General features: G+C 51.7%; 1 protein-coding gene across 2 annotated transcripts; it reads right to left on the reverse strand.

The window, feature by feature from the left end:
- Nucleotides 1-102: 102 nt before the first annotated feature.
- IFNGR2 (interferon gamma receptor 2) lies at nucleotides 103-19,355 on the reverse strand. 2 transcript variants are annotated; one of them, XM_058800100.1, is made up of 8 exons: nucleotides 19,193-19,355; nucleotides 13,108-13,234; nucleotides 11,000-11,175; nucleotides 7,115-7,263; nucleotides 6,010-6,166; nucleotides 5,193-5,347; nucleotides 469-1,779; nucleotides 103-372 (listed from the first exon to the last, which is right to left on the reverse strand). In XM_058800100.1, exons 1-7 carry the CDS (start codon nucleotides 19,260-19,262, stop codon nucleotides 1,627-1,629), a joined length of 987 nt encoding a protein of 328 aa, XP_058656083.1. In that variant the 5' UTR covers nucleotides 19,263-19,355; the 3' UTR covers nucleotides 103-372; nucleotides 469-1,626. The 2 variants fall into 2 exon arrangements, with proteins under 2 accessions (XP_058656083.1, XP_058656084.1); XM_058800101.1 differs by lacking the exon at nucleotides 103-372 and having other exon boundaries at nucleotides 494-1,779; nucleotides 6,010-6,163.
- Between the last annotated feature and the right edge of the window lie 2,374 nt (nucleotides 19,356-21,729).

The following is a 21,729-nucleotide window of genomic DNA, read 5'->3' on the forward strand; positions in this document are numbered from 1 at the left end:
AGTGCTCTGGGCACCTTTACAGCTCACAAGGGGACAGGGAGGGCTCAGTGACAACCCTGGAGTCACTCACAGTAAATTCTTTTTAATTGTTTGTGTAAAACATTTACCACCACCCTCCCTGCCACAAGCCCAGTGCAGGGTTTATTCAAGAATACCCACAGATATTCCCAGGGGGGTTTAACCTCATTTCTGTCCCCTGGCTGAGTTTGGTGGCTCCTTTTTGTGAGCTTTGTTCCCAGCCCAGCCTCAGTGTGGGTGCTCAAAGCAGAGCTGGTGCTGCCCTGGCAGTTCCTCCATGGGTCAGGATTTCCTGGAGCTCCCTTGGTTTATCAGTGGAATCCCAAGGATTGGATCTGTTCCCCAGGGGAACACCTGATGTACCCTGTGTGATCCCAGGCATTGGATCTGTTCCCCAAGGGAACACCTGATGTACCCTGTGTGATCCCAAGGGTTGGATCTGTTCTGCACCTGATGTACCCTGTGTGATCCCAAGGGTTGGATCTGTTCCCCAGGGAACACCTGATGTACCCTGTGTGATCCCAGGCATTGGATCTGTTCCCCAAGGGAACACCTGATGTACCCTGTGTGATCCCAAGCATTGGATCTGTTCTGCACCTGATGAAGTTTCTAGCAGCTGCTGGCCTGGGCTGTTCTGGAAGGGCTGGGACAGTGGCACCTCAGCTCTGCCAGGGCCCTCCAACCAGGCACTTACACAAACCCCACATTTTTTATTGGTTTTTAAACAATTTATATCAAACCCATGGAAAAGAAAAATCAAATAATCCCATTTTTTTAGTACAGAAGAGGTTCACTTGTTCTTTGTGCTTTATTGGACACTCCAGACCCCACAGGGGGTGATATGGGGTTCACCTTGGGTTCTTCTGCTTTAAGACACTAAAACCAAAACTCTCAGTCAACTTCTCTTCTGGTGCTCACCAAGAGGTTTTAGTGTCTGACAGGGGCTGATAAACGTTGGAAAAGCTCAGAATAAAATTCCTCTCAGGTCCTTTTTGGTGTGCAGGGTCCTGCCTGGCTGCAGCAGCAGATTAAAGCTCCAGGAGGGTGGGAGGAGGCAGATAAGGGCAGAGCTCTCTGGGAGGGGCTCTCGGCACAGCTGCACCCCAGGAAAGTACCCACAAACTCCTTTTGAGTTTGTCCTGCACTCAAAATGAACCAGAAAAGCAGACTGGGGTGGGTATGACGGGAGTGTTATTGCCAGCAGAAACCAAACAGTGTCAATGGAATTCACTCCCTGAAAAATGCCAGGTCACCCCACATCAATAAAGTGCAGTTATTCCTCCAAGATGGGGTGGGAATTCACCCTTTCATCCTTGGCTCCAGGCAGTTTAGTGTTCCTTCCCTTCCACCTTCCCTCTTGCCAGTGCTTCTGGCACAGTGAGGGGTTGGAGAGCTGGGCAGAGACCCTGGAGCATCAGGGGCTGGCTTCAGGATGGTCCTGTGGCCCCAGGGATGGTCTGTGATGCCAGGGAGCTCCTGTAATCCCAGGGGTTCATGTCCAGCACTCTCCCGTGATCCCGGGCTGTGTGTTCAGCATTCTCCTGTGATGCCAGCTCTGTTCCTCGGGGTTCAGGCCTGTCCTGGCAGCAGCCCCAGGGCAGGTGACGCTCACTGGGGCGGCCCTGCCCTGTCCCTGCAGGTGTTGGCCGGAGGATCCTCCCCGTCCTGGCCAGGTTCCTCCCCGAGCACCAGGGGCTGGGGCTCCTCCTCAGCGGGGCTGTGCAGCTCCTCCAGGCCAGCCCAGCCAGGCTCCCTCAGGAACTGGGGAAACACAAAGCACCAGGGCAGCTCCTGTTAGAAACCCCAGAGCCAGCAAAGCGCTCCAGCCCAGAGCCCACAGCAGGAGCTGCTGCCTGCATCTCCCATCCTTACGCTGAACAAGGAAAATGTTTGAAAACCCCCTTATTTCTGTGAGGGAAACAAACAAATTATTCCTCTAAAATCCCTTCAGGTGAGTTAAAGCAGCTGCAGTTCCTCATTGGCTTTTTGGTTTTTGTTTTTTTTTAATAAATTTTGGCCAATCTTCCCAGGTCAGCTGAAATCCCTTTGAGTCAGGAGCAAACCCCTTGCAGCTGGAGATGCTCAGCTGCAGCAATGCAGCCCCTGCAGCACCTGCAGCCCCTGCAGCAATGCAGCCCCTGCAGCAATGGGAATAAATCAAATAAAGGCTGGAAACCAAAGCAAGCAGCTCCTGAAAAGTGGGACAAATTAAATCAGGTTTGATTCAGTCTCCACTTCCTCTGCAGCCACCACAAGGCCAATGAACCCCTTTGCTCTCTGTCCTGCCCCATCCCAGGCTGATCCCTTTTATTAATTCACATTTTAAACACTCTGCCAGTTCCCCTCTTTTCCTCTCAGTGTTCTGCCCCATCCCAGGCTGATCCCTTTTATTAATTCACATTTTAAACACTCTGCCAGTTCCCTTCTTTTCCTCTCAGTGTTCTGCCCCATCCCAGGCTGATCCCATTTATTAATTCCCATTTTAAGCCCTCTGCCAGGCCCTGCTGTGCAGGCATCCACTCTTGCTGCTCATTAATCTGGGAAATTCAGATTCAGAAATTCAGAACACAGGAGGAGCCTCAGTCCTGGCAGGTGCTTTGCAGGACAGGCTGCACTGTTTGGATATCCTCCACAATTCTTTTTTTTTATTATTATTTTAATACCCAGCATAACTTTTTTATTATTAAGACCATGTACACTTATTTTAAAAATTATTTTAGAACCCAGAACAATTATTTTAAAACTATTTTAATACCCTATAAAACGACTTTCTTATTTACTTTTCCTCTTATTTTATTATCCTCTAAAAATATTATTACTACTACTACTACTATTATTATTATTATTATTATCCATACAATTATTATTTTATTATTATTAATACCCTGTCCAAAATTTTTTTACTGTATGAATACTCTGTACAAAGATTCTTTTTCTATTTTCTTAGCCTGTACAAGGATTTTTAAATTATTATTTTTTTACAAGGATATTTTACTATTTTAACATACTTAATTTTTTTACTGTTTTAATACCCTGCACAATGAATTTTTTTATTTTAATACCTTGTAGAAGTAGTTTTTAATTATTTTAATACCCTACACAATCTTTTTACTGTTTTAATACCCTGCACAAGGATATTTTACTATTTTAATATAATTACAGGGATTTTTTACTCTTAATATCTTGCTCAATTATTTATTAATTATTTTAATATCTTCCACAAAGAGTTTTTAATTTATGTAATACCCTACAAAATATTTTTACTGCTTTAATACTCTGTACAAGGAGATTTTTTTACTATTTTAATAATCTGTACAAGGAATATTTTTACTATTTTAATACCCTGCACAAGGATATTTTACTATTTTATTATAATTACAGGGATTTTTTTTACTATTTTAATCATTGTACAAGGATTTTTTTCATTATTTTCATACCCTGCACAAAGATTTTTTTACTATTTTAATATAATTACAGGGATTTTTTTTTTCTATTTTAATAATTGTAAAAAATTATTGTAAATCACTGTAAAGAATCAAGGATTTTTTTTCATTGTTTTAATACCCTGCACAAAGATTATTTTACTATTTTAATATAATTACAGGGATTTTGTTTTTTTAAACTATTTTAATAATTGTACAAGGATTTTTTTCATCCTTTTCATACCCTGCACAACGATTCTTTTACCATTTTATTATAATTACAGGGATTTTAAAAAATTATTTTGATCATTGCACAAGGATATTGTTTTGCTGTTTTAACACCCTGCACAAGGATTTTTTGCCATTTTAACACACTGCACATGGATTTTTTTCCCCTAACTTCCCTGGACAAGTGACCCCTATGAAATGCCAGCTGGGGCAGCAGGAAAACAGAAAATTATTCACTCTGGGTTCCTTCACCCCACGGCTACACAAAGCTGGGAATTCTCTTCCAGAACCACAGAACAGACACAAAATATTCACCTCCACGAGCTGCACACAAATAAAACCTTTAAAAACGCAGAATTTTATGCTGAATAAAAAGTTTTACATCGAAGCTCTGCTTGAGGGCTGCTTCTGGTGCAAGGGAAAAAGAGGAAGAGGAGCAGCACTGAAACCACGTGGTTTAACCCAGAAATGCCTGAGCTTTTCCTCTGAGCCCTGCTAAAAACAAAAAGAGGAATTGCCCAGGAACAGCCCCTGGAGATCATCCTGAGGCATCAAAATAATCACCAAAATAAAAATATTTAAATACCCTGGGTTGGCTTGTGCAGAGCTGCTCAGCCCTTGTGACACAAAACCTCTGAGCCCCAGCCTGGGGCCAGGGCCTGACAGTGAAAGAGTGACAAAAGAATGAAAATAGTGGCAAAAAATGGTGACAAAGGAATGAAAATAGTGGCAAAAACATGGTGACAAAGAAATAAAAATAGTGGCAAAAAATATGGTGACAAAGAAAGAGGAGCAGGAACCAGGAGTAGTCAGGCTGGGTTTGCCAGGAAAGCAATAGACTGATAGAAAGAGTGACAAAGAAATAAAAATAGTGGCCAAAAGTGGTGACAAAGAAATAAAAATAGTGGCAAACAAATAAAAATAGCGGGAAAAAATTGTGACAAAGAAATAAAAATAGTAGCAAAAACAGTGACAAAGAAATAAAAATAGTGACAAAAACATGGGGACACAGAAATAAAAATAGTGGCAAAAAATGGTGACAAAGAAAGAGGAGCAGGAGCAGCCAGGCTGGGTTTGCTAGGAAAGCAATAGACTGCCAGAAAGAGTGACAAAGAAATAAAAACAGTGGCAAAAAAATGGTGACAAAGAAATAAAAATAGTGGCAAAGAAATAAAAATAGTGGGAAAAAAATGGTGACAAAGAAATAAAAATAGTGGCAAAGAAATAAAAATAGTGGGAAAAAATTGTGACAAAGAAATAAAAATAGTGACAGAAACATGGGGACACAGAAATAAAAACAGTGGCAAAAACAAGGTGACAAAGAGAGAGCAGCAGGAGCAGGAGCAGCCAGGAAAGCCCAGGCAGGCACAGGAAGGAATTTTCAGCTCAGCAGACAGGAAAGGAGTGGGAGAGGACACAAAGCACACTCTGAGCCATCACTTGCTCATCTCTCTTTCTGCTCACTGCTTTGGGGATGCTCCCCCAGTTTCTCTGCTGCAGGAGAAACCCCCAGGCCCCACGTACCTCCTTGAAGTGGGATGGGATTTCCAGAGGGGGCTGAGCCCAGTATTTGATTTTCTGGTGGTGTTTCCACAGGAACAGCAAAGCAGCTGCCACCAGATTGGCAAGCACCAAGGCCAGGACAAACAGGGGGATGATGTACCCAGCTCGGGTTGCCTCTGGAAAAGGAGGAAAACAAATCCAAATGCACATGGCAGGTTCACATGGATGGAACCATGGAATGGTTTGGGTTGGGAGTGACCCTAAACCCACCCTGCCATGGCAGGGACAGCTCCCACTGTCCCCAGTGTCCAGCCTGGCCCCGGGCACTGCCAGGGATGCAGGGGCAGCCCCAGCTGCTCTGGGCACCCTGTGCCAGGGCCTGCCCACCCTGCCAGGGAACAATTCCTCATTGCCAATGTCCCCCCCAGCCCTGCCCTGTGGCACTGGCAGCCATTCCCTGGGTGCTGTCCCTGCAGGCCTTGTCCCCAGTCCCTCTGCAGCTCTGCTGGAGCCCTTCAGGCCCTGCCAGGGGCTCTGAGCTCTCCCTGCAGCTTCTCCTGCCCAGGTGAGCACCCCCAGCTCTCCCAGCCTGGCTCCAGCTCTGGGATGAGCCCCTTGATCCCATTTTCCAGCAGATTAGGAAGGAAAGGAGAAGGTACCACACTCCCTCCATGCCTGGCTGTAAACTCCTGCTTCTTTTGCCACTGATGCCAGGAGTGAGGTGCCCTGGTGCCCCCAGCACTGGTGACACACTGGGGGTGGCAGGGACAGCCCAGGGCATGCAGGACTCGTGTTCCACCCCCTCCCACCCCACACAAACCCCATTCCCAGTCCCTACCACTGAGGGCAGTTCTGTGGCACTCTGGGGCACTTGGCAGCCCTTCCAACAGCTGCCCTGAGTAAATCCTCAGCTGCACTTGAACTCTGAAGCAATAAAGTGTTGACTCCTTTAGATTTCCAATTTGGAATAGTGTCTTGCTTTCACTTAGCTTCTGCTGGAAAGGCACACACAACAAAAAAGATGTTACTGTAAAAACCAGACCAGTTTTCAAAACAAACATCCGGCCCCCCTTTTAATTTCTCATTCAAGAAACCCGATTTTTATTTTTCCTCACTCAGCTTTCCCAAACAACAGAAGCAGTGGAATATTTCTATTTTTCTGGGAATTTTCATGCAGCTTCTGCAGCAGCTCAGGTAAGGAGCAAAACACAGAGAAATGGAGGGGAGAAGGAAACCACAGTGGCTCCTTTCCTGGCTGTCAGCTGAAGGTGTTCTTGTGTGAGAAAAACACACGGTGCTGCAAGGCAGGAAGGAAGTGGAGATGATTTAACAAAGACCTTGAGGCAGAAGGGAGTTGTAAATAATTGTTTTTGCTTCTGTTTTTTAGGTGTTTGACTTCAGATTGATGTCATTTGGAAGCTTCCTCTTTTTTAATTTTTTTTTTTTTTTTAGGACTGACTTAACAGCTCCCCTGCACCTCTGGCCTGTCCAAGCACAATTCCCAGGGAGCAGCAGGAGCAGCACACGAGGATCCCAAACCTGTGAGGCTTGGGATGAACAGGGATGGTCCCAGCTCACCCCAGCCCGTTCCTGGGCTGAGGCACACCCAGCCCCAGCAGCTGCTCCTGCAGCTCCCAGCAGAGCAGAGCAGGAGGCATTTCCCAGAAAGCCGTGGAGCCCAAGGTCACCACCTCTGGCAGCAGCTCTGTCCCTGGGTGTGCAGAGGGTTCCATCTCTTCCCAAGCAGACGAGGGAGTTCCCAAGCTGGGAAGTGCAGCAATCCTTGTGCCAAGGCCAGAACCCTGTACCCACAGCCCCCGTGGTGACCCTCGCTGAGGCCACACAGAACCCTCTGAATTGCTGTCCCCACTGCTGTCCTGCCAGGGACACTGACCCTGCCCTCAGCCCCCAGGCACCAAGAACAGACGTGAGAGGACTCTGACCTTTGCTGTGGCACTGGTGCTGTTCTCCCAGTAGGACACGAGGTACTGCAGGATGTCCCCAGCCTCGGGGGCGAAGGGGGGGCTCACACTGACCAGCAGAGAGCCAGGGCTGGCACTGACATTGTTCACCCTGGGGGGGCCCAGAGTGGCTGAAAGCAAACACAGAGAGCAGGGAAAGCCCGGGCTGCACAGCTGCCTGCCGCCCCACAGAACCCCAAACCCCTGGGGCTGGCACAGCCCTGCCAGCTGTGCCCCACGGGCACCTTGTGCCCAGCCCAGAGCACTCAGTGCCACCTCCAGGGCACACCTGCAGGGATGGGCACTGCAAAGCTCCCTGGGCAGCCCCTGCCAAGGCCTGAGCTCCCTTTCCATGGGCTGAGATCCCAGAGGAGCCCACATCCTTCCACCCAAACCAATTCCCTGCCCATGGTTCTTCCACTGAACCTGGATTCTTCCCATCCTCCTCACAACTCCTGTTCCCTCCTCCCTGTCCCCATGAATTTTTGCCTCTCTTTTTCCATTCCTTAAGTCTCAATTATCATTTTCCACAGGGACTTGTGCAGAGCCACAAGGGCCCCTGAGCCTCCTTTGCTCCAGCCCCAGCCCCTTCCAGCTCCTCAGGGATTCTGCAGCCCCTTCCAGCTCCTCAGGGATTCTGCAGCCCCTTCCAGCTCCTCAGGGATTCTGCAGCCCCTTCCAGCTCCTCAGGGATTCTGCAGCCCCTTCCAGCTCCCTCAGGGATTCTCCAGCCCCATTCCTTGCCCTGGACACTCTCAGCAAACACCCCAAATATCAACAGCTTTTGCTCAGGAAGGGCAAACATCTCCCCGCCTACTTTATGCATTTACAATATTTGCTTAACTTTTCCTGGAAATTTTGTAAATATTAACCAATAGTTGATGCTCTGAAGTGTCTCAGTTTATCTGCAGTTACTGACCATAAAACCATTATATTTTCTCTTCCTTTGATCACCTGCCACACCCTCCATGCTCCCCAAAACCCCACCACTGTTTGGGCCCTAGATGGGAAGAGGAATAATGAGTGTTCCCCTCCTTGCTTTCATGTCTCCATGTGTCCATCAGGATAAGCTTGGTCACCTCCTTTTGTGAAGTGCTCCAAAGTGTAAATCATGAAAATACCAATAAAGTGCTGTCGGAAATAACAGCAAAAATCCCTCCTTGCTTGCACCAGCTCCTCACTGTGCCTCAAATCCTCCACTGAAGGAGGAGCCATGGGCTTGGTTTCTGGGAACAGATCTCCAGGACAGTGACACAGGAATGCCCCAGAATGTTCCTCCTGTCCCCCCAGCCTCTGCTTTGTCCCACACTCAGCAGCTCTGGGAGATCAGGGACTGCAGAGCCCTTAAATCCCTTCTTCTGTTTAGGTTCCATTTCAAAGGAACTTTTAAACCTGAACATGGACTTTTCTCTTAATCCTAAAACCAAGCACAGCAGGACAAAGAGCAGATCTCAGAAAAGCAGCACCAAACCTGCTCACACAGAGGGGTTGTGGCTGCCCCTGCACCCCTGGCAGTGCCCAAGGCCAGGCTGGACACTGGGGACAGTGGGAGGTGTCCCTGCCATGGCAGGGGTGGCACTGGGTGGGCTCTGAGTCCCTCCAGCCCAAACCAGTGCGGGATTTAAAGTGTGACCTTGACACTTCTACACTGTAGTGTAAACAATTTCTATTTCTCTGAACCATTTATACTTAACTGAACTATTTATACTTATCAGGACAAATTATATTTATCACAATGATTTATATTTATCAGGCCACTTTTTATTTATCAGAAAAGGGATGTGTCCAGCAGAAGGAGGTGGTTCAGCCTCAGGGAGTTTGTGGTGTGTGTGTGGGCAGAGCTGAGAGGGGAAATGAGAACGTGGAAAATCCTCCAGCAAAAGAACACTGGGGCTCTCTGAAGGCCCAACCACCGCAGGAGGTTCGGGGGCTCCTCTGGTGACACCTGAGAGAGCAGAGAGGAACCAAACCCTGGGGAGGCCTCTGAGTCTTTGGGGACAATAACAGCTCAATCCCATTGACACCCTGGGTTTGAAGTTTCTCTGTTCTGTTTTGGTGTGCAGCTCTGAGCTGTATATTAAGTTATATTAAATTATATTAAGCTTTGTATTATCCTTTTTACTAGGATCTTTTCACAGAGTGGGGAAGACAAAACCATCCCATTCCAGCTGGAGACTCAAGGACAATCTCCTCAAACTTCAGGCCCAAAGCACAAACAATGTGAAAAGATGAGGGTGGGCAAGCGAGCAAGGAGGATGAAACATCATATGAAGTCATTAATTGAACAGTTAACTCCTGTATGCAAATAGACTAGAACTTACAAAAATGTGACATCTCATGACCAAGCCCTCTTTGCTTCCATCTTGGAGCCACCCAGGCAGAGCCAGGACTGGGGCTGCCCCTGCATCCCTGGCAGTGCCCAAGGCCAGGCTGGACACTGGGGACAGTGGGAGGTGTCCCTGCCATGGCAGGGGTGGCACTGGGTGGGATTTGAGGTCCCTACCACCCAATCCAGTTGGGATGCCATGACTGCACACTGATTATCTTGCATTTAGAAATGAGTCATTCCCCCTGCTAGCCCCAAAACCACTCAAAAGGCCCTTCAATAAATATCCCCTTTATTCCTCTGAGCTCATCTGGCCTCTGTCCCAGCTCCTTGGGGCACCCCTGTCCCAGCAGAGCCCAGAGAGGCAGCCTGTCGTGGACATATTTTCTGAAAAATCCTTTTGCTAGGATCTTTTCTCCTGAGAAGCTGAGAGGCCTCAGGAACAAAATGTAAGCAATGATTATCTGCTGCTGTGGAATGCAACAGGTGCATCTGTGATTGGTCTCATGTGGTTGTTTCTATTTAATGGCCAATCATAGTCAGCTGTCCAGACTGCCTGGTCACTCACAAGAATTTATTATCATTCCTTTCTATTCCTTTGAAGCCTTCTGATGAATCTTTTCTCTTCCTTTAGTATAGCGTTAGTACATAATTTTCTTTTAATACAATAAATATCATAAAATAATAAATCAGCCTTCTGAAGCACCGAGTCAAGATTCTCATCTCTTCCCTCATCCTGGGACCCACAAACACCACCACAGCAGCCTGGCTGTCCCCAGAGCCCCAGAGCAGGCTGCTCCATCACTCACTGTTGGTTTGTGTCCCAGCTGTCCCCAGAGCAGGCTGCCCCAGCACTCACTGTTGGTTTGTGTCCCAGCTGTCCCCAGAGACCCGGATCCCACTGCCCCAGCACTCACTGTTGGTTTGTGTCCCAGCTGTCCCCAGAGCCCCAGAGCAGGCTGCTCCATCACTCACTGTTGGTTTGTGTCCCAGCTGTCCCCAGAGCAGGCTGCCCCAGCACTCACTGTTGGTTTGTGTCCCAGCTGTCCCCAGAGACCCGGATCCCACTGCCCCAGCACTCACTGTTGGTTTGTGTCCCAGCTGTCCCCAGAGCCCCAGAGCAGGCTGCTCCATCACTCACTGTTGGTTTGTGTCCCAGCTGTCCCCAGAGCAGGCTGCTCCAGCACTCACTGTTGGTTTGTGTCCCAGCTGTCCCCAGATCCCCAGATCACACTGCCCCCATCACTCACTGTTGGTTTGTGTCCCAGCTGTCCCCAGAGCCCCAGAGCAGGCTGCTCCATCACTCACTGTTGGTTTGTGTCCCAGCTGTCCCCAGAGCCCCAGAGCAGGCTGCTCCATCACTCACTGTTGGTTTGTGTCCCAGCTGTCCCCAGAGCCCCAGAGCAGGCTGCCCCAGCACTCACTGTTGGTTTGTGTCCCAGCTGTCCCCAGAGCCCCAGAGCAGGCTGCTCCATCACTCACTGTTTCTCTCAGTCCCAGCAGTCCCCAGAGCCCCGGATCCCACTGCCCCCAGCACTCACTGTCTCTCTCAGCCACGAAGGCAGGGCAGTGTGCCCAGGGGGATGCCAGCGTGCCCAGCTCGGCGCGCACCCGCAGCAGGATGGTCCAGCGGCGCCGCTGCAGCTCGGGGGGGAACCGGCACTGGGGCTGGGGGCTCTGTGCACAGCCCAGGTCGCTCCAGTTCCTGCAGGAGCCTCTGCAGAGCACAGCAAACACATCCCTGAGGCTGAGGGCCAGATGGGAGCACAGGGGTGTGGGCTCTGTCACCAGTGTGGGGTGTGTCACCAGTGTGTGCTGTCACCAGTGTGGGGTGTGTCACCAGTGTGTGCTCTGTCACCAGTGTGGGGTGTGTCACCAGTGTGTGCTGTCACCAGTGTGGGGTGTGTCACCAGTGTGTGCTCTGTCACCAGTGTGTGCTGTCACCAGTGTGTGCTCTGTCACCAGTGTGTGCTGTCACCAGTGTGTGCTGTCACCAGTGTGTGCTGTCACCAGTGTGTGCTCTGTCACCAGTGTGTGCTCTGTCACTGGGGAAGGGGTTTTACAGCACTTCTGTGAGCCAAAAAGAAGGTTGGTAAGAGGGTCCATGGTAAGAGGGTCCATGGTAAGAGGATCCATGTTTACCCCTGAAAGAGTTTTCACAGAACTCACAGAATCCCAGAATGACCAGGCTGGGAGAGACCTCCAAGACCATCGAGTGCAGCCCAGCCCCAACTGAACCCTGGCCCCCAGTGCCACATCCAGGCTTTGTTAAACACACCCAGGCATGGGGACTCCACCACCTCCCCGGGCAGCCATTCCAGAACTTTCTCACCCTGGCTGCAAAAACCTTTTCCCTGCTCTCCAGCCTGTATTTCCCCTGGTGCAGCTCGAGGCTGTGTGCTCTGGGTGTGTCAGTGCTGCTGCAGCAAGAGCCCAGCCCCAGGTGAGCACAGGCACCTTTCAGGAGCTGTGCAGAGTGATGGGGGCAGCCCTGAGTCTCCTTTTCTGCAGGCCGAGCACCCCCAGCTCCCTCAGGGCTTCCCCACAGGGTTTGTGTTCCCTCTCCAGCCTCCTTGGCCCGTCTGGGTGTGCTCAGTGTCCCAGTGCCCTTCCCAAACTGAGGGGCCAGAGCTGGGCACAGCACTCCACCAAGGTCATTGACACAGAAACCAAGAAAGGAAGAAGGATAAACAAGAGAAATCTGCAACTGCCCGTTCCAATGAGCACTCTGTTTTTCTCTCCTGACCAATAAGTAAAGTGCAAACTTCTGAGCTTTGTAAGAATGTATAAAAAGCATGCATGCTAAAATAAAAACAGCTGGAAGCCTTCTGAAAATGGACTGAGTGGCTTTGTATGGTCTCCATCTCAACTACAACATATCATTGTCTTTTGAAACCAGGTGGGGCAATGTTCTTTATCTCACCCATGACTTTTATCAATGGTAGGAAAAGATTTTAAGGTGATTTACCTGCCCTTGAAAAAGGGATATTTTGACTGGGGCTGTGCCACCACCCTGACACACAGGGGGCAGTGGTTTGTTTTCTTATTTTTGTACTCTTGCATTTTTATTTTTAGTTTTTCCTAGTAAATAACTGTTATTCCTATTCCCATATCTTTCCCTGAGAGCCTCTTAATTTCAAAATTATAATAATTTGGAGGAAGGGGATTTACATTTTCCATTTCAAGGGAGGCTCCTGCCTTCCTTACTGACACCTGGCTTTCAAACCAAGACAACAATAAACAAAGAGCAGCCAGTGCAGCCCCCTGGAATACCACACCCCCTCCCAGCCACTTCTGGTGAGACAAGAATGTGTTATGCAGCTCTGGCTTCACAAGGGTAAAACTAACCATTTTCCCCCTCAATCTGAGGAAATGTAAATTGGCCAGAGAGAATCAGGAAAGGCTAAAATCCTGTGCAGCATCTCTGGGTGTCCTCAGGGCTGCAATCTCTCCTCAGCTCAGAGGACACTCATGGGCCAAGGGCCTGTCACTCACCAGGAGCTGCTCTTGGAGACACATAAAAACATCTGTGATAAAAAACGTCCTTTCATTCTGTGCTTATTCATTTTCAGGGTTTCTGGGCTTTTTAAAAGCAGCTGTTATCCTGGATTAGAACAAAATGACTTGGTTTTATTTACTGTTTACTCACGTTTGGTACTCAGCTGTGTATAACACTGTGCCATTCTCCACTGGAACAGGAGACCACCTCAGCAAGCTCTGGAAGTTGTAGGAATAAACCTCCACATTTTCGGGGGCTGGTAAATAGGGAGGAGTTTCTAAAACAAGAAGAGGAATAAAAAAGTTATTGAAACATCCAAGTAACTAAATTTTGGTCTCCAAACTCCATCACTATGTATTAAATTTTCACTGCTTTGCAGGTAAAACCATTTCTCCTCCTTCTCCTTCTGTTTCCAGGGGCTCTGGCACGTTCAGGTGGGCAGGCCCTGGCACAGGGTGCCCAGAGCAGCTGGGGCTGCCCCTGCATCCCTGGCAGTGCCCAAGGCCAGGCTGGACACTGGGCACAGTGGGAGGTGTCCCTGCCATGGCAGGGGTGGCACTGGGTGGGATTTAGGGTCCCTCCAGCCCAAACCAGTGTGGAATTCCGTCTATCCATGAATTCCAACTCCCTGGGTTTTATTCATTCCATAAAGAACATAAAGCTGAAAGTACCAAGCCTGGCACAAAACCACAAACCCCACCCAGTCCCCCATGAAGCCATAAATGAGGGTCCCAGGATTCCAGAACCACCAGGGCTGGAGGAGCCCTTCGGGATCTCCCAGTGCCAGCCAAGCACCAGCCCCACCCCAATCCCTGTCCCCAGGGCCACATCCAGACTGCTCTGGGACAATTCCAGGGACTCCAAACCTCCCTGGGCAGCTCAGCCCAAGGCCTGACCACTCTGCCAGGGAAATTTTTGTGCCAGTCTCCAACCTGAGCCGGCCCTGGTGCCATCTGAGGCCATTTCCTCTCCTCCTTTCCCTTGGGACAGGCAGCAGAGCCCGACCCCTCTCACTGCCCCTCCTGGCAGGGACTTGTGCAGAGCAATGGGGTTCCCCTTGAGCCTCCTTTGCTCCAGGCTCAGCCCCTTTCTGCTCCTCACAGAACATTCTTTTTTTTTTTTTCTGGAAGGTTTTCCAGCCCTTGCAAGGTTTCCCAGCCCCTCCTCTGCCCACTGGTGACCACAGCAGCTGCTCTGTTCTATTGCAGCTCACCTTTGCCTCCCTGCACAGCCCAGGGGGGGCACCCTGTGCCAGGGCCTGCCCACCCTGCCAGGGAACAATTCCTCATTGCCAAGATCCCACCCAGCCCTGCCCTCTGGCACTGGCAGCCATTCCCTGGGTGCTGTCCCTGCAGGCCTTGTCCCCAGTCCCTCTGCAGCTCTGCTGGAGCCCCTTCAGGCCCTGCCAGGGGCACTGAGCTCTCCCTGCAGCTTCTCCTCTCTTTTTCCCCCCATCTGCCTCCTGCTGACCCTGAGGTCCTTCCAGTGAAACCTTCCAGGAGCCAGCTGGACAAAGAAAACCCTTCAGGGAGACGTGGTGGCCGTGAGGAGCCTCTGGTTGTGCCAGCTTTGGAGGTGATCTCACCAGGCAGGAAATGGCAGCAGCTCTGTGGGTGGGGAGGGCCCCAAACCCAGCTGTGAAAAATGTGTATTTCATGATTGGCTTTTGGCAAATATTCAAATGAATATTAGATGTGTTGTGTTAGAAAGTAATGCTATGCTAATTCTCTTAAGTAGTGTGTTAAATATAGTTTTAGGTCATAACAAAATGTTAAAATAGAAACTCTACTATGTAGGACACTTTTTTAAAGAAAGGACTGGCAGTGAGATAGCAGCCACAGGACACCTGAATCTTTCAGAGAAAGAGAATTTATTGCTCCATTATCAGGAGAAATGAACTTCTTCCTGCTTGCTCAGGCATAAAGACACCCTTGAGATTCAGAGGAAGGAGCTGACACTGCCCAGGCAGAATCCTGTGTTTGAATGGAATTTATGCATCGTGGATGAGCTGTGTGAATATGCAACAGGTTATTGTTTTTAAGGGTTAATCCTCTGTTAACATGGGTCCTTTTTTGGGCTTATTTTGCCCAGAAAAGGTACCTGGGCTGTCCATAACTCTTTGTTTTTATTGTCTCATATTGTCCTAATCCAAATTATCCAAATTATTATTACTCTAATCATATTGCTGATTTTATAACCATTTTATTATCATTAGACTTTTTTAAATTTTAAAAACAAGTGATTGGCATTTTTCACACTGCAAGAGCCACCATCAGCCTCCAGCTCCTGCTCAGGAGGGGCAAACCACAGAGAAGAGCCGTGGGACAGGAAAGGACAGACTGACAGCCCAGGACGGGGAGGAGGGAGCTGCCAAAACATGGCCAAAAAAGGGACAGAGCCAGGCAGGGCCTGGAGGGCAGGCACAGGCAAAGAGAAAAGGGAAATGGGGGCGGCGGGGACGAGGAAGGGCTGAGGAGGAGGGAGGGAGCAGCTGGAGCCAGGGAGGAAGAGCAGAGCCAAAACCTCTGCAGGACACGGGCGAGGCTCCAGGGGCAGCCCTGGCACCTCTCCTGGAGCCTGCAGGGACCAGCAGGGAGAAAGGTTTTCCTTCTGCACCCCATGTGCTTCTCTGGAGTGACTCCTCACACCGTGAGAGTCACAGAATCAGGGAATGGTGGGCTTGGAAGGGACTTCACAGATCACCCACTGCTCCCACCATCCAGCCTGGCCTGACAAAGAGCTGTGGCAAAATACCCCACAACCCAGCAGGTGATTTTTAACTCTGAAGAACAGAGTCTCCTAAGACACAGTCTGTTAATTTTTACGTCAACGAGATCAGAAGATCAAGCTTGACTTGAGTCAAATTCCGGCCCAGGCTTACGTGGAAATATGGATTCCTGTTAAAAAGCTTGTGGTTTTTTGATTTCTACATCAAGTTGCATTAAACCCTAAGTCCAAAGTACCAAATAACGAGTTGAGGTCTAGCTTTCCAAGAAAAGCTGTGGCTGCCCCATTCCTGGCAATGTCCAAGGGCAGCAGGCTGGAGCAATCTGGGACAGTGAGAGGTAACCTGTCCCTGGCAGGGGTGGAACAGGGTGACCTCAAACACAGCCAAGCCAGGCCGTGTTTCTCTCAAAGTTTAATCAGGCCTGTCAATAATTTCTTACAGGCCTGTCAATAATTTCTCAGGCAGTGCTCTCAGAACAAACATGGCTGGTCCAGCTTTGCAAACCTGTGGGAGATCCCTCACAGCTTCCCAAACCAAACCCGTGGGAGATCCCTCACAGCTTCCCAAACCAAACCCGTGGGAGATCCCTCACAGCTTCCCAAACCAAACCTGTGGGAGATCCCTCACAGCTTCCCAAACCAAACCCGTGGGAGATCCCTCACAGCTTCCCAAACCAAACCCGTGGGAGATCCCTCACAGCTTCCCAAACCAAACCTGTGAGAGATCCCTCACAGTTTCCCAATCCATTCGCCTCCCAGGTGTTTTCTGAAGGCCCTCATGGAGCCGTCTCTAAACTGGTGAGAAATTTTCACGTTCCAGTCCCACGGATCCTTTCTTGCATTCTCGCCGCTGGTCTGGCACGTGGTGAGGTATCTCACACCATCTGTGCCCTCAGACCTCTGTCACACTCTGTTCTGCAGAATCCCAGGAAGCTCTGAGAACCAAACACCACAGGCAGCAATTCCCACCACACCTTAAAGCAAATCAAGAGCAGTGAAGGACAGGGGAGATGGGATTTGGCAGTGAGGAATTGTTCCCTGGCAGGGTGGGCAGGCCCTGGCACAGGGTGCCCAGAGCAGCTGGGGCTGCCCCTGCATCCCTGGCAGTGCCCAAGGCCAGGCTGGACACTGGGGACAGTGGAAGGAGTCCCTGCCATGGCAGGGTGGGATTAAAGCTCCCTCCAGCCCAGTCTGGGATCCCCTGGCTGCACGCTGCTTGTTTTGCATTCAAAAATGAGTCATTTCCCTTGCCAGCCTCAAAAACATTGCAGAGCTCATCAAAAACACTGCAGAGCTCACCAAGAACACCCCAGGGCCCATGAGCCCTCTGAGGGCTGCCACGAGGGTGCCACGAGGCTGAGGAGCTGCTTCCTCCTCAGCAGCCAGGGAAATCTGAATTTCTGTCAGATCCCTCCCTCACGGGGCAGGGACTGCGACTGCTGAAAGCACACACTCAACTTCCTCCTCATCTCCAGTTTGCACGGCCTAAAATAACACCCTGAACGCTTCAAACACAGCAGCCACGGGGCCAAGCACCCTCAAAACCCCAAACTCCCTCAGCCAGGGGAAGACAGAGAGGCCCCATCCCTCCTGGCTGGGGTTCGCACTGGGCTGCTCCTTTCAGAGCAGCAGCCCAAGGAGGCTCAGATTGTTTTTTCCTGCTGTTCAGACGATTCAAGGTACTTCAAACCACGAGTCAGAACTTTCACAGCAGAGTGTGAAGCCACAATCACAGCCAGTGAAAGCAGCCTGGCTCGGGTGACCCCTCCGTGTCCCAGCTCCTGCTGCTCCTCAGGGATTCCCGATCCCTTCCCTGCACCAGCCCCCAGCAACCATCCTGCTGCCCTGGCAGAACAGGAATCTGGGCTTTGGGGGATTTTGTGCGGACTTTTGCTGTTCCAGTGCAACAAAGTGGCTTCCCAGGAATAGTGCAAGATTGGTTTCCATGGCAGGGGGTTGGAACCAGACCAGCTACAAGCTCCTTCCTGATCCAACCTATTTTGGGATTCTGGAATTCCCAGAGCTCCCTGGGAAGTCCCTCGGCTGCTGATGGGATGAAACCGAGCAATGCCCACGGCAGCAGGCCCTGCCCTGGTTTGCCTCAGTCCAGCCAGCGGGTCTGGAACCAGCAGAGCCCCACAGGGCTCACCAGGGCCAGGCTGGTCAGGCAGGCCGTGGGCACCACCGGGACATGGGACATGCTGAACTCATGGGGAGCCTGAGTGCCAGAGCAAGCACCACATTCTGTGCACAGCTCGTTCCATCGTGGAGTGCTTTGGGTTGGGAGGGATCTTAAACCTTATCCCATCCCATCCCTGCCATGGCAGGGACACCTTCCACTGTGCCAGGCTGCTCCAAGCCCATGTCCAACCTGGCCTTGGGCACTGCCAGGGATCCAGGGGTTTGGAATCACAGAATCCCAGACTGATTTGGGTTGGGAGGGACCTTAAATCCCACCCAGTGCCACCCCTGCCATGGCAGGGACACCTCCCACTGTCCCAGTGTCCAGCCTGGCCTTGGGCACTGCCAGGGGTGCAGGGGCAGCCCCAGCTGCTCTGGGCACCCTGTGCCAGGGCCTGCCCACCCTCAAAAGGGAACAATTCCTCATGGCCAAGATCCCACCCAGCCCTGCCCTCTGGCACTGGCAGCCATTCCCTGGGTGCTGTCCCTGCAGGCCTTGTCCCCAGTCCCTCTGCAGCTCTGCTGGAGCCCCTGCAGGCCCTGCCAGGGGCTCTGAGCTCTCCCTGCAGCTTCTCCTGCCCAGGTGAGCCCCCCCAGCTCTCCCAGCCTGGCTCAGAGCAGAGCGGCTCCCCTGGGACACACCTGGAGCCGGGATTACAGAGCTCGAGCCTGCTGAGCCATTTCCACCAAACCCAAACCCAAACTCGCGTCCATCCACACATTTAAACGCCATTTAACGGGATGTGCCACTTCCCAAATCTCCGCCACGCCACGAGCTCCGGACGGTGCCCACAGCCCCACACAATCCCCGGCGGCCCGGCCAGGGCTCCACCACAGCGGGGTTTGGGAGCAGCACCCCGGGGCTGGGCAGGACCGAACCCGGACCGGGCAGAACCGAGCCTGGGCTGGGCAGAACCGAGCCTGGGCTGGGCAGGGCCGAACCCGGACGGGGCAGAACCGAGCCTGGGCTGGGCAGGGCCGGACCCGGCGGGGCAGGAGCGAACCCGGGCCGGGCAGGAGCGATCCCGGGTCGGGCAGGAGCGAACCCGGGCCGGGCAGGGCCGAACCCGGGCTGGGCAGGAGCGACCCCGGACACGGGCTGAGCCCGGCCCGGCTCCAGCGGCTGCTCTGGGCCCTGAGAGCCGGGGCGGGGGGAAAGCGCAGGGGACACCGGCACAGGCCCCGCGCGGGAACCGAGACCGCGCCGCGGGCACCCAGAGTCCGCGGGCACCGAACCTCGAATCTCTCGAACCTCACAAACACCGAACCCCGCATCCCCCCGAACCCCACAAACACGGAACCCCGCACTCCCCGGCCCCGCACCCACCTGCGGCCGAGCCCAGCACCAGCAGGAGCAGCAGGAGCGGGAGGGAGCGGAGCGGAGCCCGGCCCCGCATGGCCCCGCTCGGCCGCGGGCGTCCCCCCGAGCGCGGCCGGGCCGGGCTGGGCCGGGCCGGGCCGGGCTGGGCTGCGGCGGCCGCACGCTCCGACCCCGCACGGCCGCGGCCACCGCTCCGCCCCTGTCACCGCCCCTGTCACTGCCTCTGTCACCGCCCCTGTCACCGCCCCCGGGGGCTGAGCCCGGCCCGGCCCCGCCCGAGGGCCCCGCAGGCTCCGGGATCGGCCGGGAGGGCCGCGCTGCCCCGGGCCCCGGCCCTGTCCTGCCCCTGTCCTTGTCTCTGTGCCCTTCTCCTGTCCTGTCCGAGTACCTGCCCCCGTCGCTTGCTGCCCCCGCCTCCCTCCCCAGCCCCTACCCCCATTATCCATTCCCTATCGCTATTCATGTCCCTGCCACGGCCCCTGCCCCTTTTCGCTGTCCCTGTGGTTGATGTGAGGACATCTCGCCCCGGGTTTCTGCGGCTGCACTGGGCACGGCAGCAGCCCCTGGTGACAGTAACCACAATTACAGCCCGTAGTGACACTGAGACACACCTGCAGCCCCTTGGTGACACTGGCTGCACACCTACAGCCCCTGGTGACAGTAACCACACCTACAGCCCCTTGGTGACACTGCACACCTACAGCCCCTTGGTGACAGTGACCACACACCTCCAGCTGATGCCAGTGACAGCAGATTGTGACCGAAAACACTGCTTTGGTTAAAAGCAGCTGAAGCAGAAGGGTATTTTGTGTGTCTCCTGAACACAGCTGAAATACTCTCCTAAACACCTCAGAGGGGAAACATGCTGGTATTATTATCATTATCATCACTGATAGTGGTACTACTATCAGGACTGGCAGCAGGACTGGCAGGACTGCTGACCAAAGAATCCAAGCAAGGTTAGATGTCACCTCATTTCTCTTCACAGAGAAAAGCAAGGCACAATTCTTCCCAAGAATATTTCTGGGTTTTGCATTCTCTGAACCTCAGAGAAAGGAAAAACAATTCTCATATAATTTGCCATGCCTGTGTTTGTGCAAAAGCAGAATGAAATATGGAGATTGTTTACCCACAGTGATGGGGTTTGGTTTCCTTGGCCGGTCAGGGCCAGGTGTGTCTGTGTCTGTGTGTGTGTGTCAGGACTGTCAGGTGACAGTCACATATTCTGGGCACTTCTGTGCAGTTGAGTGCTTGGCAGACTCAGTTTAGATGTAATGAAATGCAATATAGTATAGAATAAGATAGTATAATAAAGTAATTAATTAGCCTTCTGATAAGATGGAGTCTTCCTCATTTTTCCTCCTTCTTCGGGGGCAAAAATATCCACCATAGTTAAGGGTGCTTCAAACAGCTTTAATGAATGCAGATGATGTTTGGCAGCCTGCGGGGTCCCTGAGCAGAGCTGGCAGCGCTGCCGCCGCATTTCCGAGAGGAGAAAAGCGCCAGGAGCAGCAGCAGGAGCTCGGGTTCACCGGGGCAGGGCTGGCAGCTCGGGTTCCCGATGGGTGAATCACTGGATTTCGCTGCAGTTCAGCTGTTGCTCCATCCTGGGGAAGATTTCTGCCTGTCCCTTGGCCTCGGGCTCTCGGGGCAGCGATAAAACAGGTGAGGATCTCACAGCCTCTAACCCCGACACAAAGGATGAACGGCAGAAAGGAGCACAAGCACAGTCTGAGCCTGCCTGCCCCGAGCTGTCCCGGACCCGCAGTGTCAGAACCCAGGACATCCCTCTGTCTGTCCTGAGCAGCCCAGACCCTGCCAGGGGCTCAGAGACCCTGGCACAGAGCCCAGAATGCCCCTGGGGGTTTGATTGTGACCCGTGGAGCAAGTTACCAACCTTATGTGAAGATCAGCAGGCCATGACAGTTTAAGTACAATGACAGTGAAGTTATCACGGGGTGGAAGGGTGGATTTTGGGGTTTTTGGTATGGGGGTTCAGGGGGCAAGATGGAGGGATCTGGGTGTGCCCAGCCTTTCTCCTTCTTCTTGGCCTCCATCTTCTGCTGTGATGCTGGCTCTTACAGATTGGTTTAGAGTAGGAGCTCACTGTCTAACACAGGTGATAGGGATTGGGAAGGAATTGTAAATATGGTACATGTAGATTTTAGTATAAAGACATAACACCGCCCTGGGGGCAGGCAGAGTGCCTGGACTGTCCTGCTGAGTTGACTTTGGCAGCGCAGGAGCGTCACAGACATCTTTTGTGAAAAATCCTTTTTTTAGCATTTTTCTCCCATCTGAGAAGCTGTGGCCTCAGCAACAAAATGCAAACAATGGTTATCTGCTGCTGTGGAATGCAACAGGTGGATCTGTGATTGGTCTCGGGTGGATGTTTGGATTTACTGACCACTCACAGCAGAGTTGCTCTTGCTCTCTGCTGAGACACAGACCTTTGTTATTCATTCCTTTTCTATTCTTAGCTTAGCTAGCCTTCTAAGAACTTTTCCTTCTATTTCTTTTAGTATAGTCATAATGTGATATAT

Source organism: Ammospiza caudacuta, chromosome 2, assembly GCF_027887145.1.
Source record: "Ammospiza caudacuta isolate bAmmCau1 chromosome 2, bAmmCau1.pri, whole genome shotgun sequence".
NCBI lineage: Eukaryota > Metazoa > Chordata > Aves > Passeriformes > Passerellidae > Ammospiza > Ammospiza caudacuta.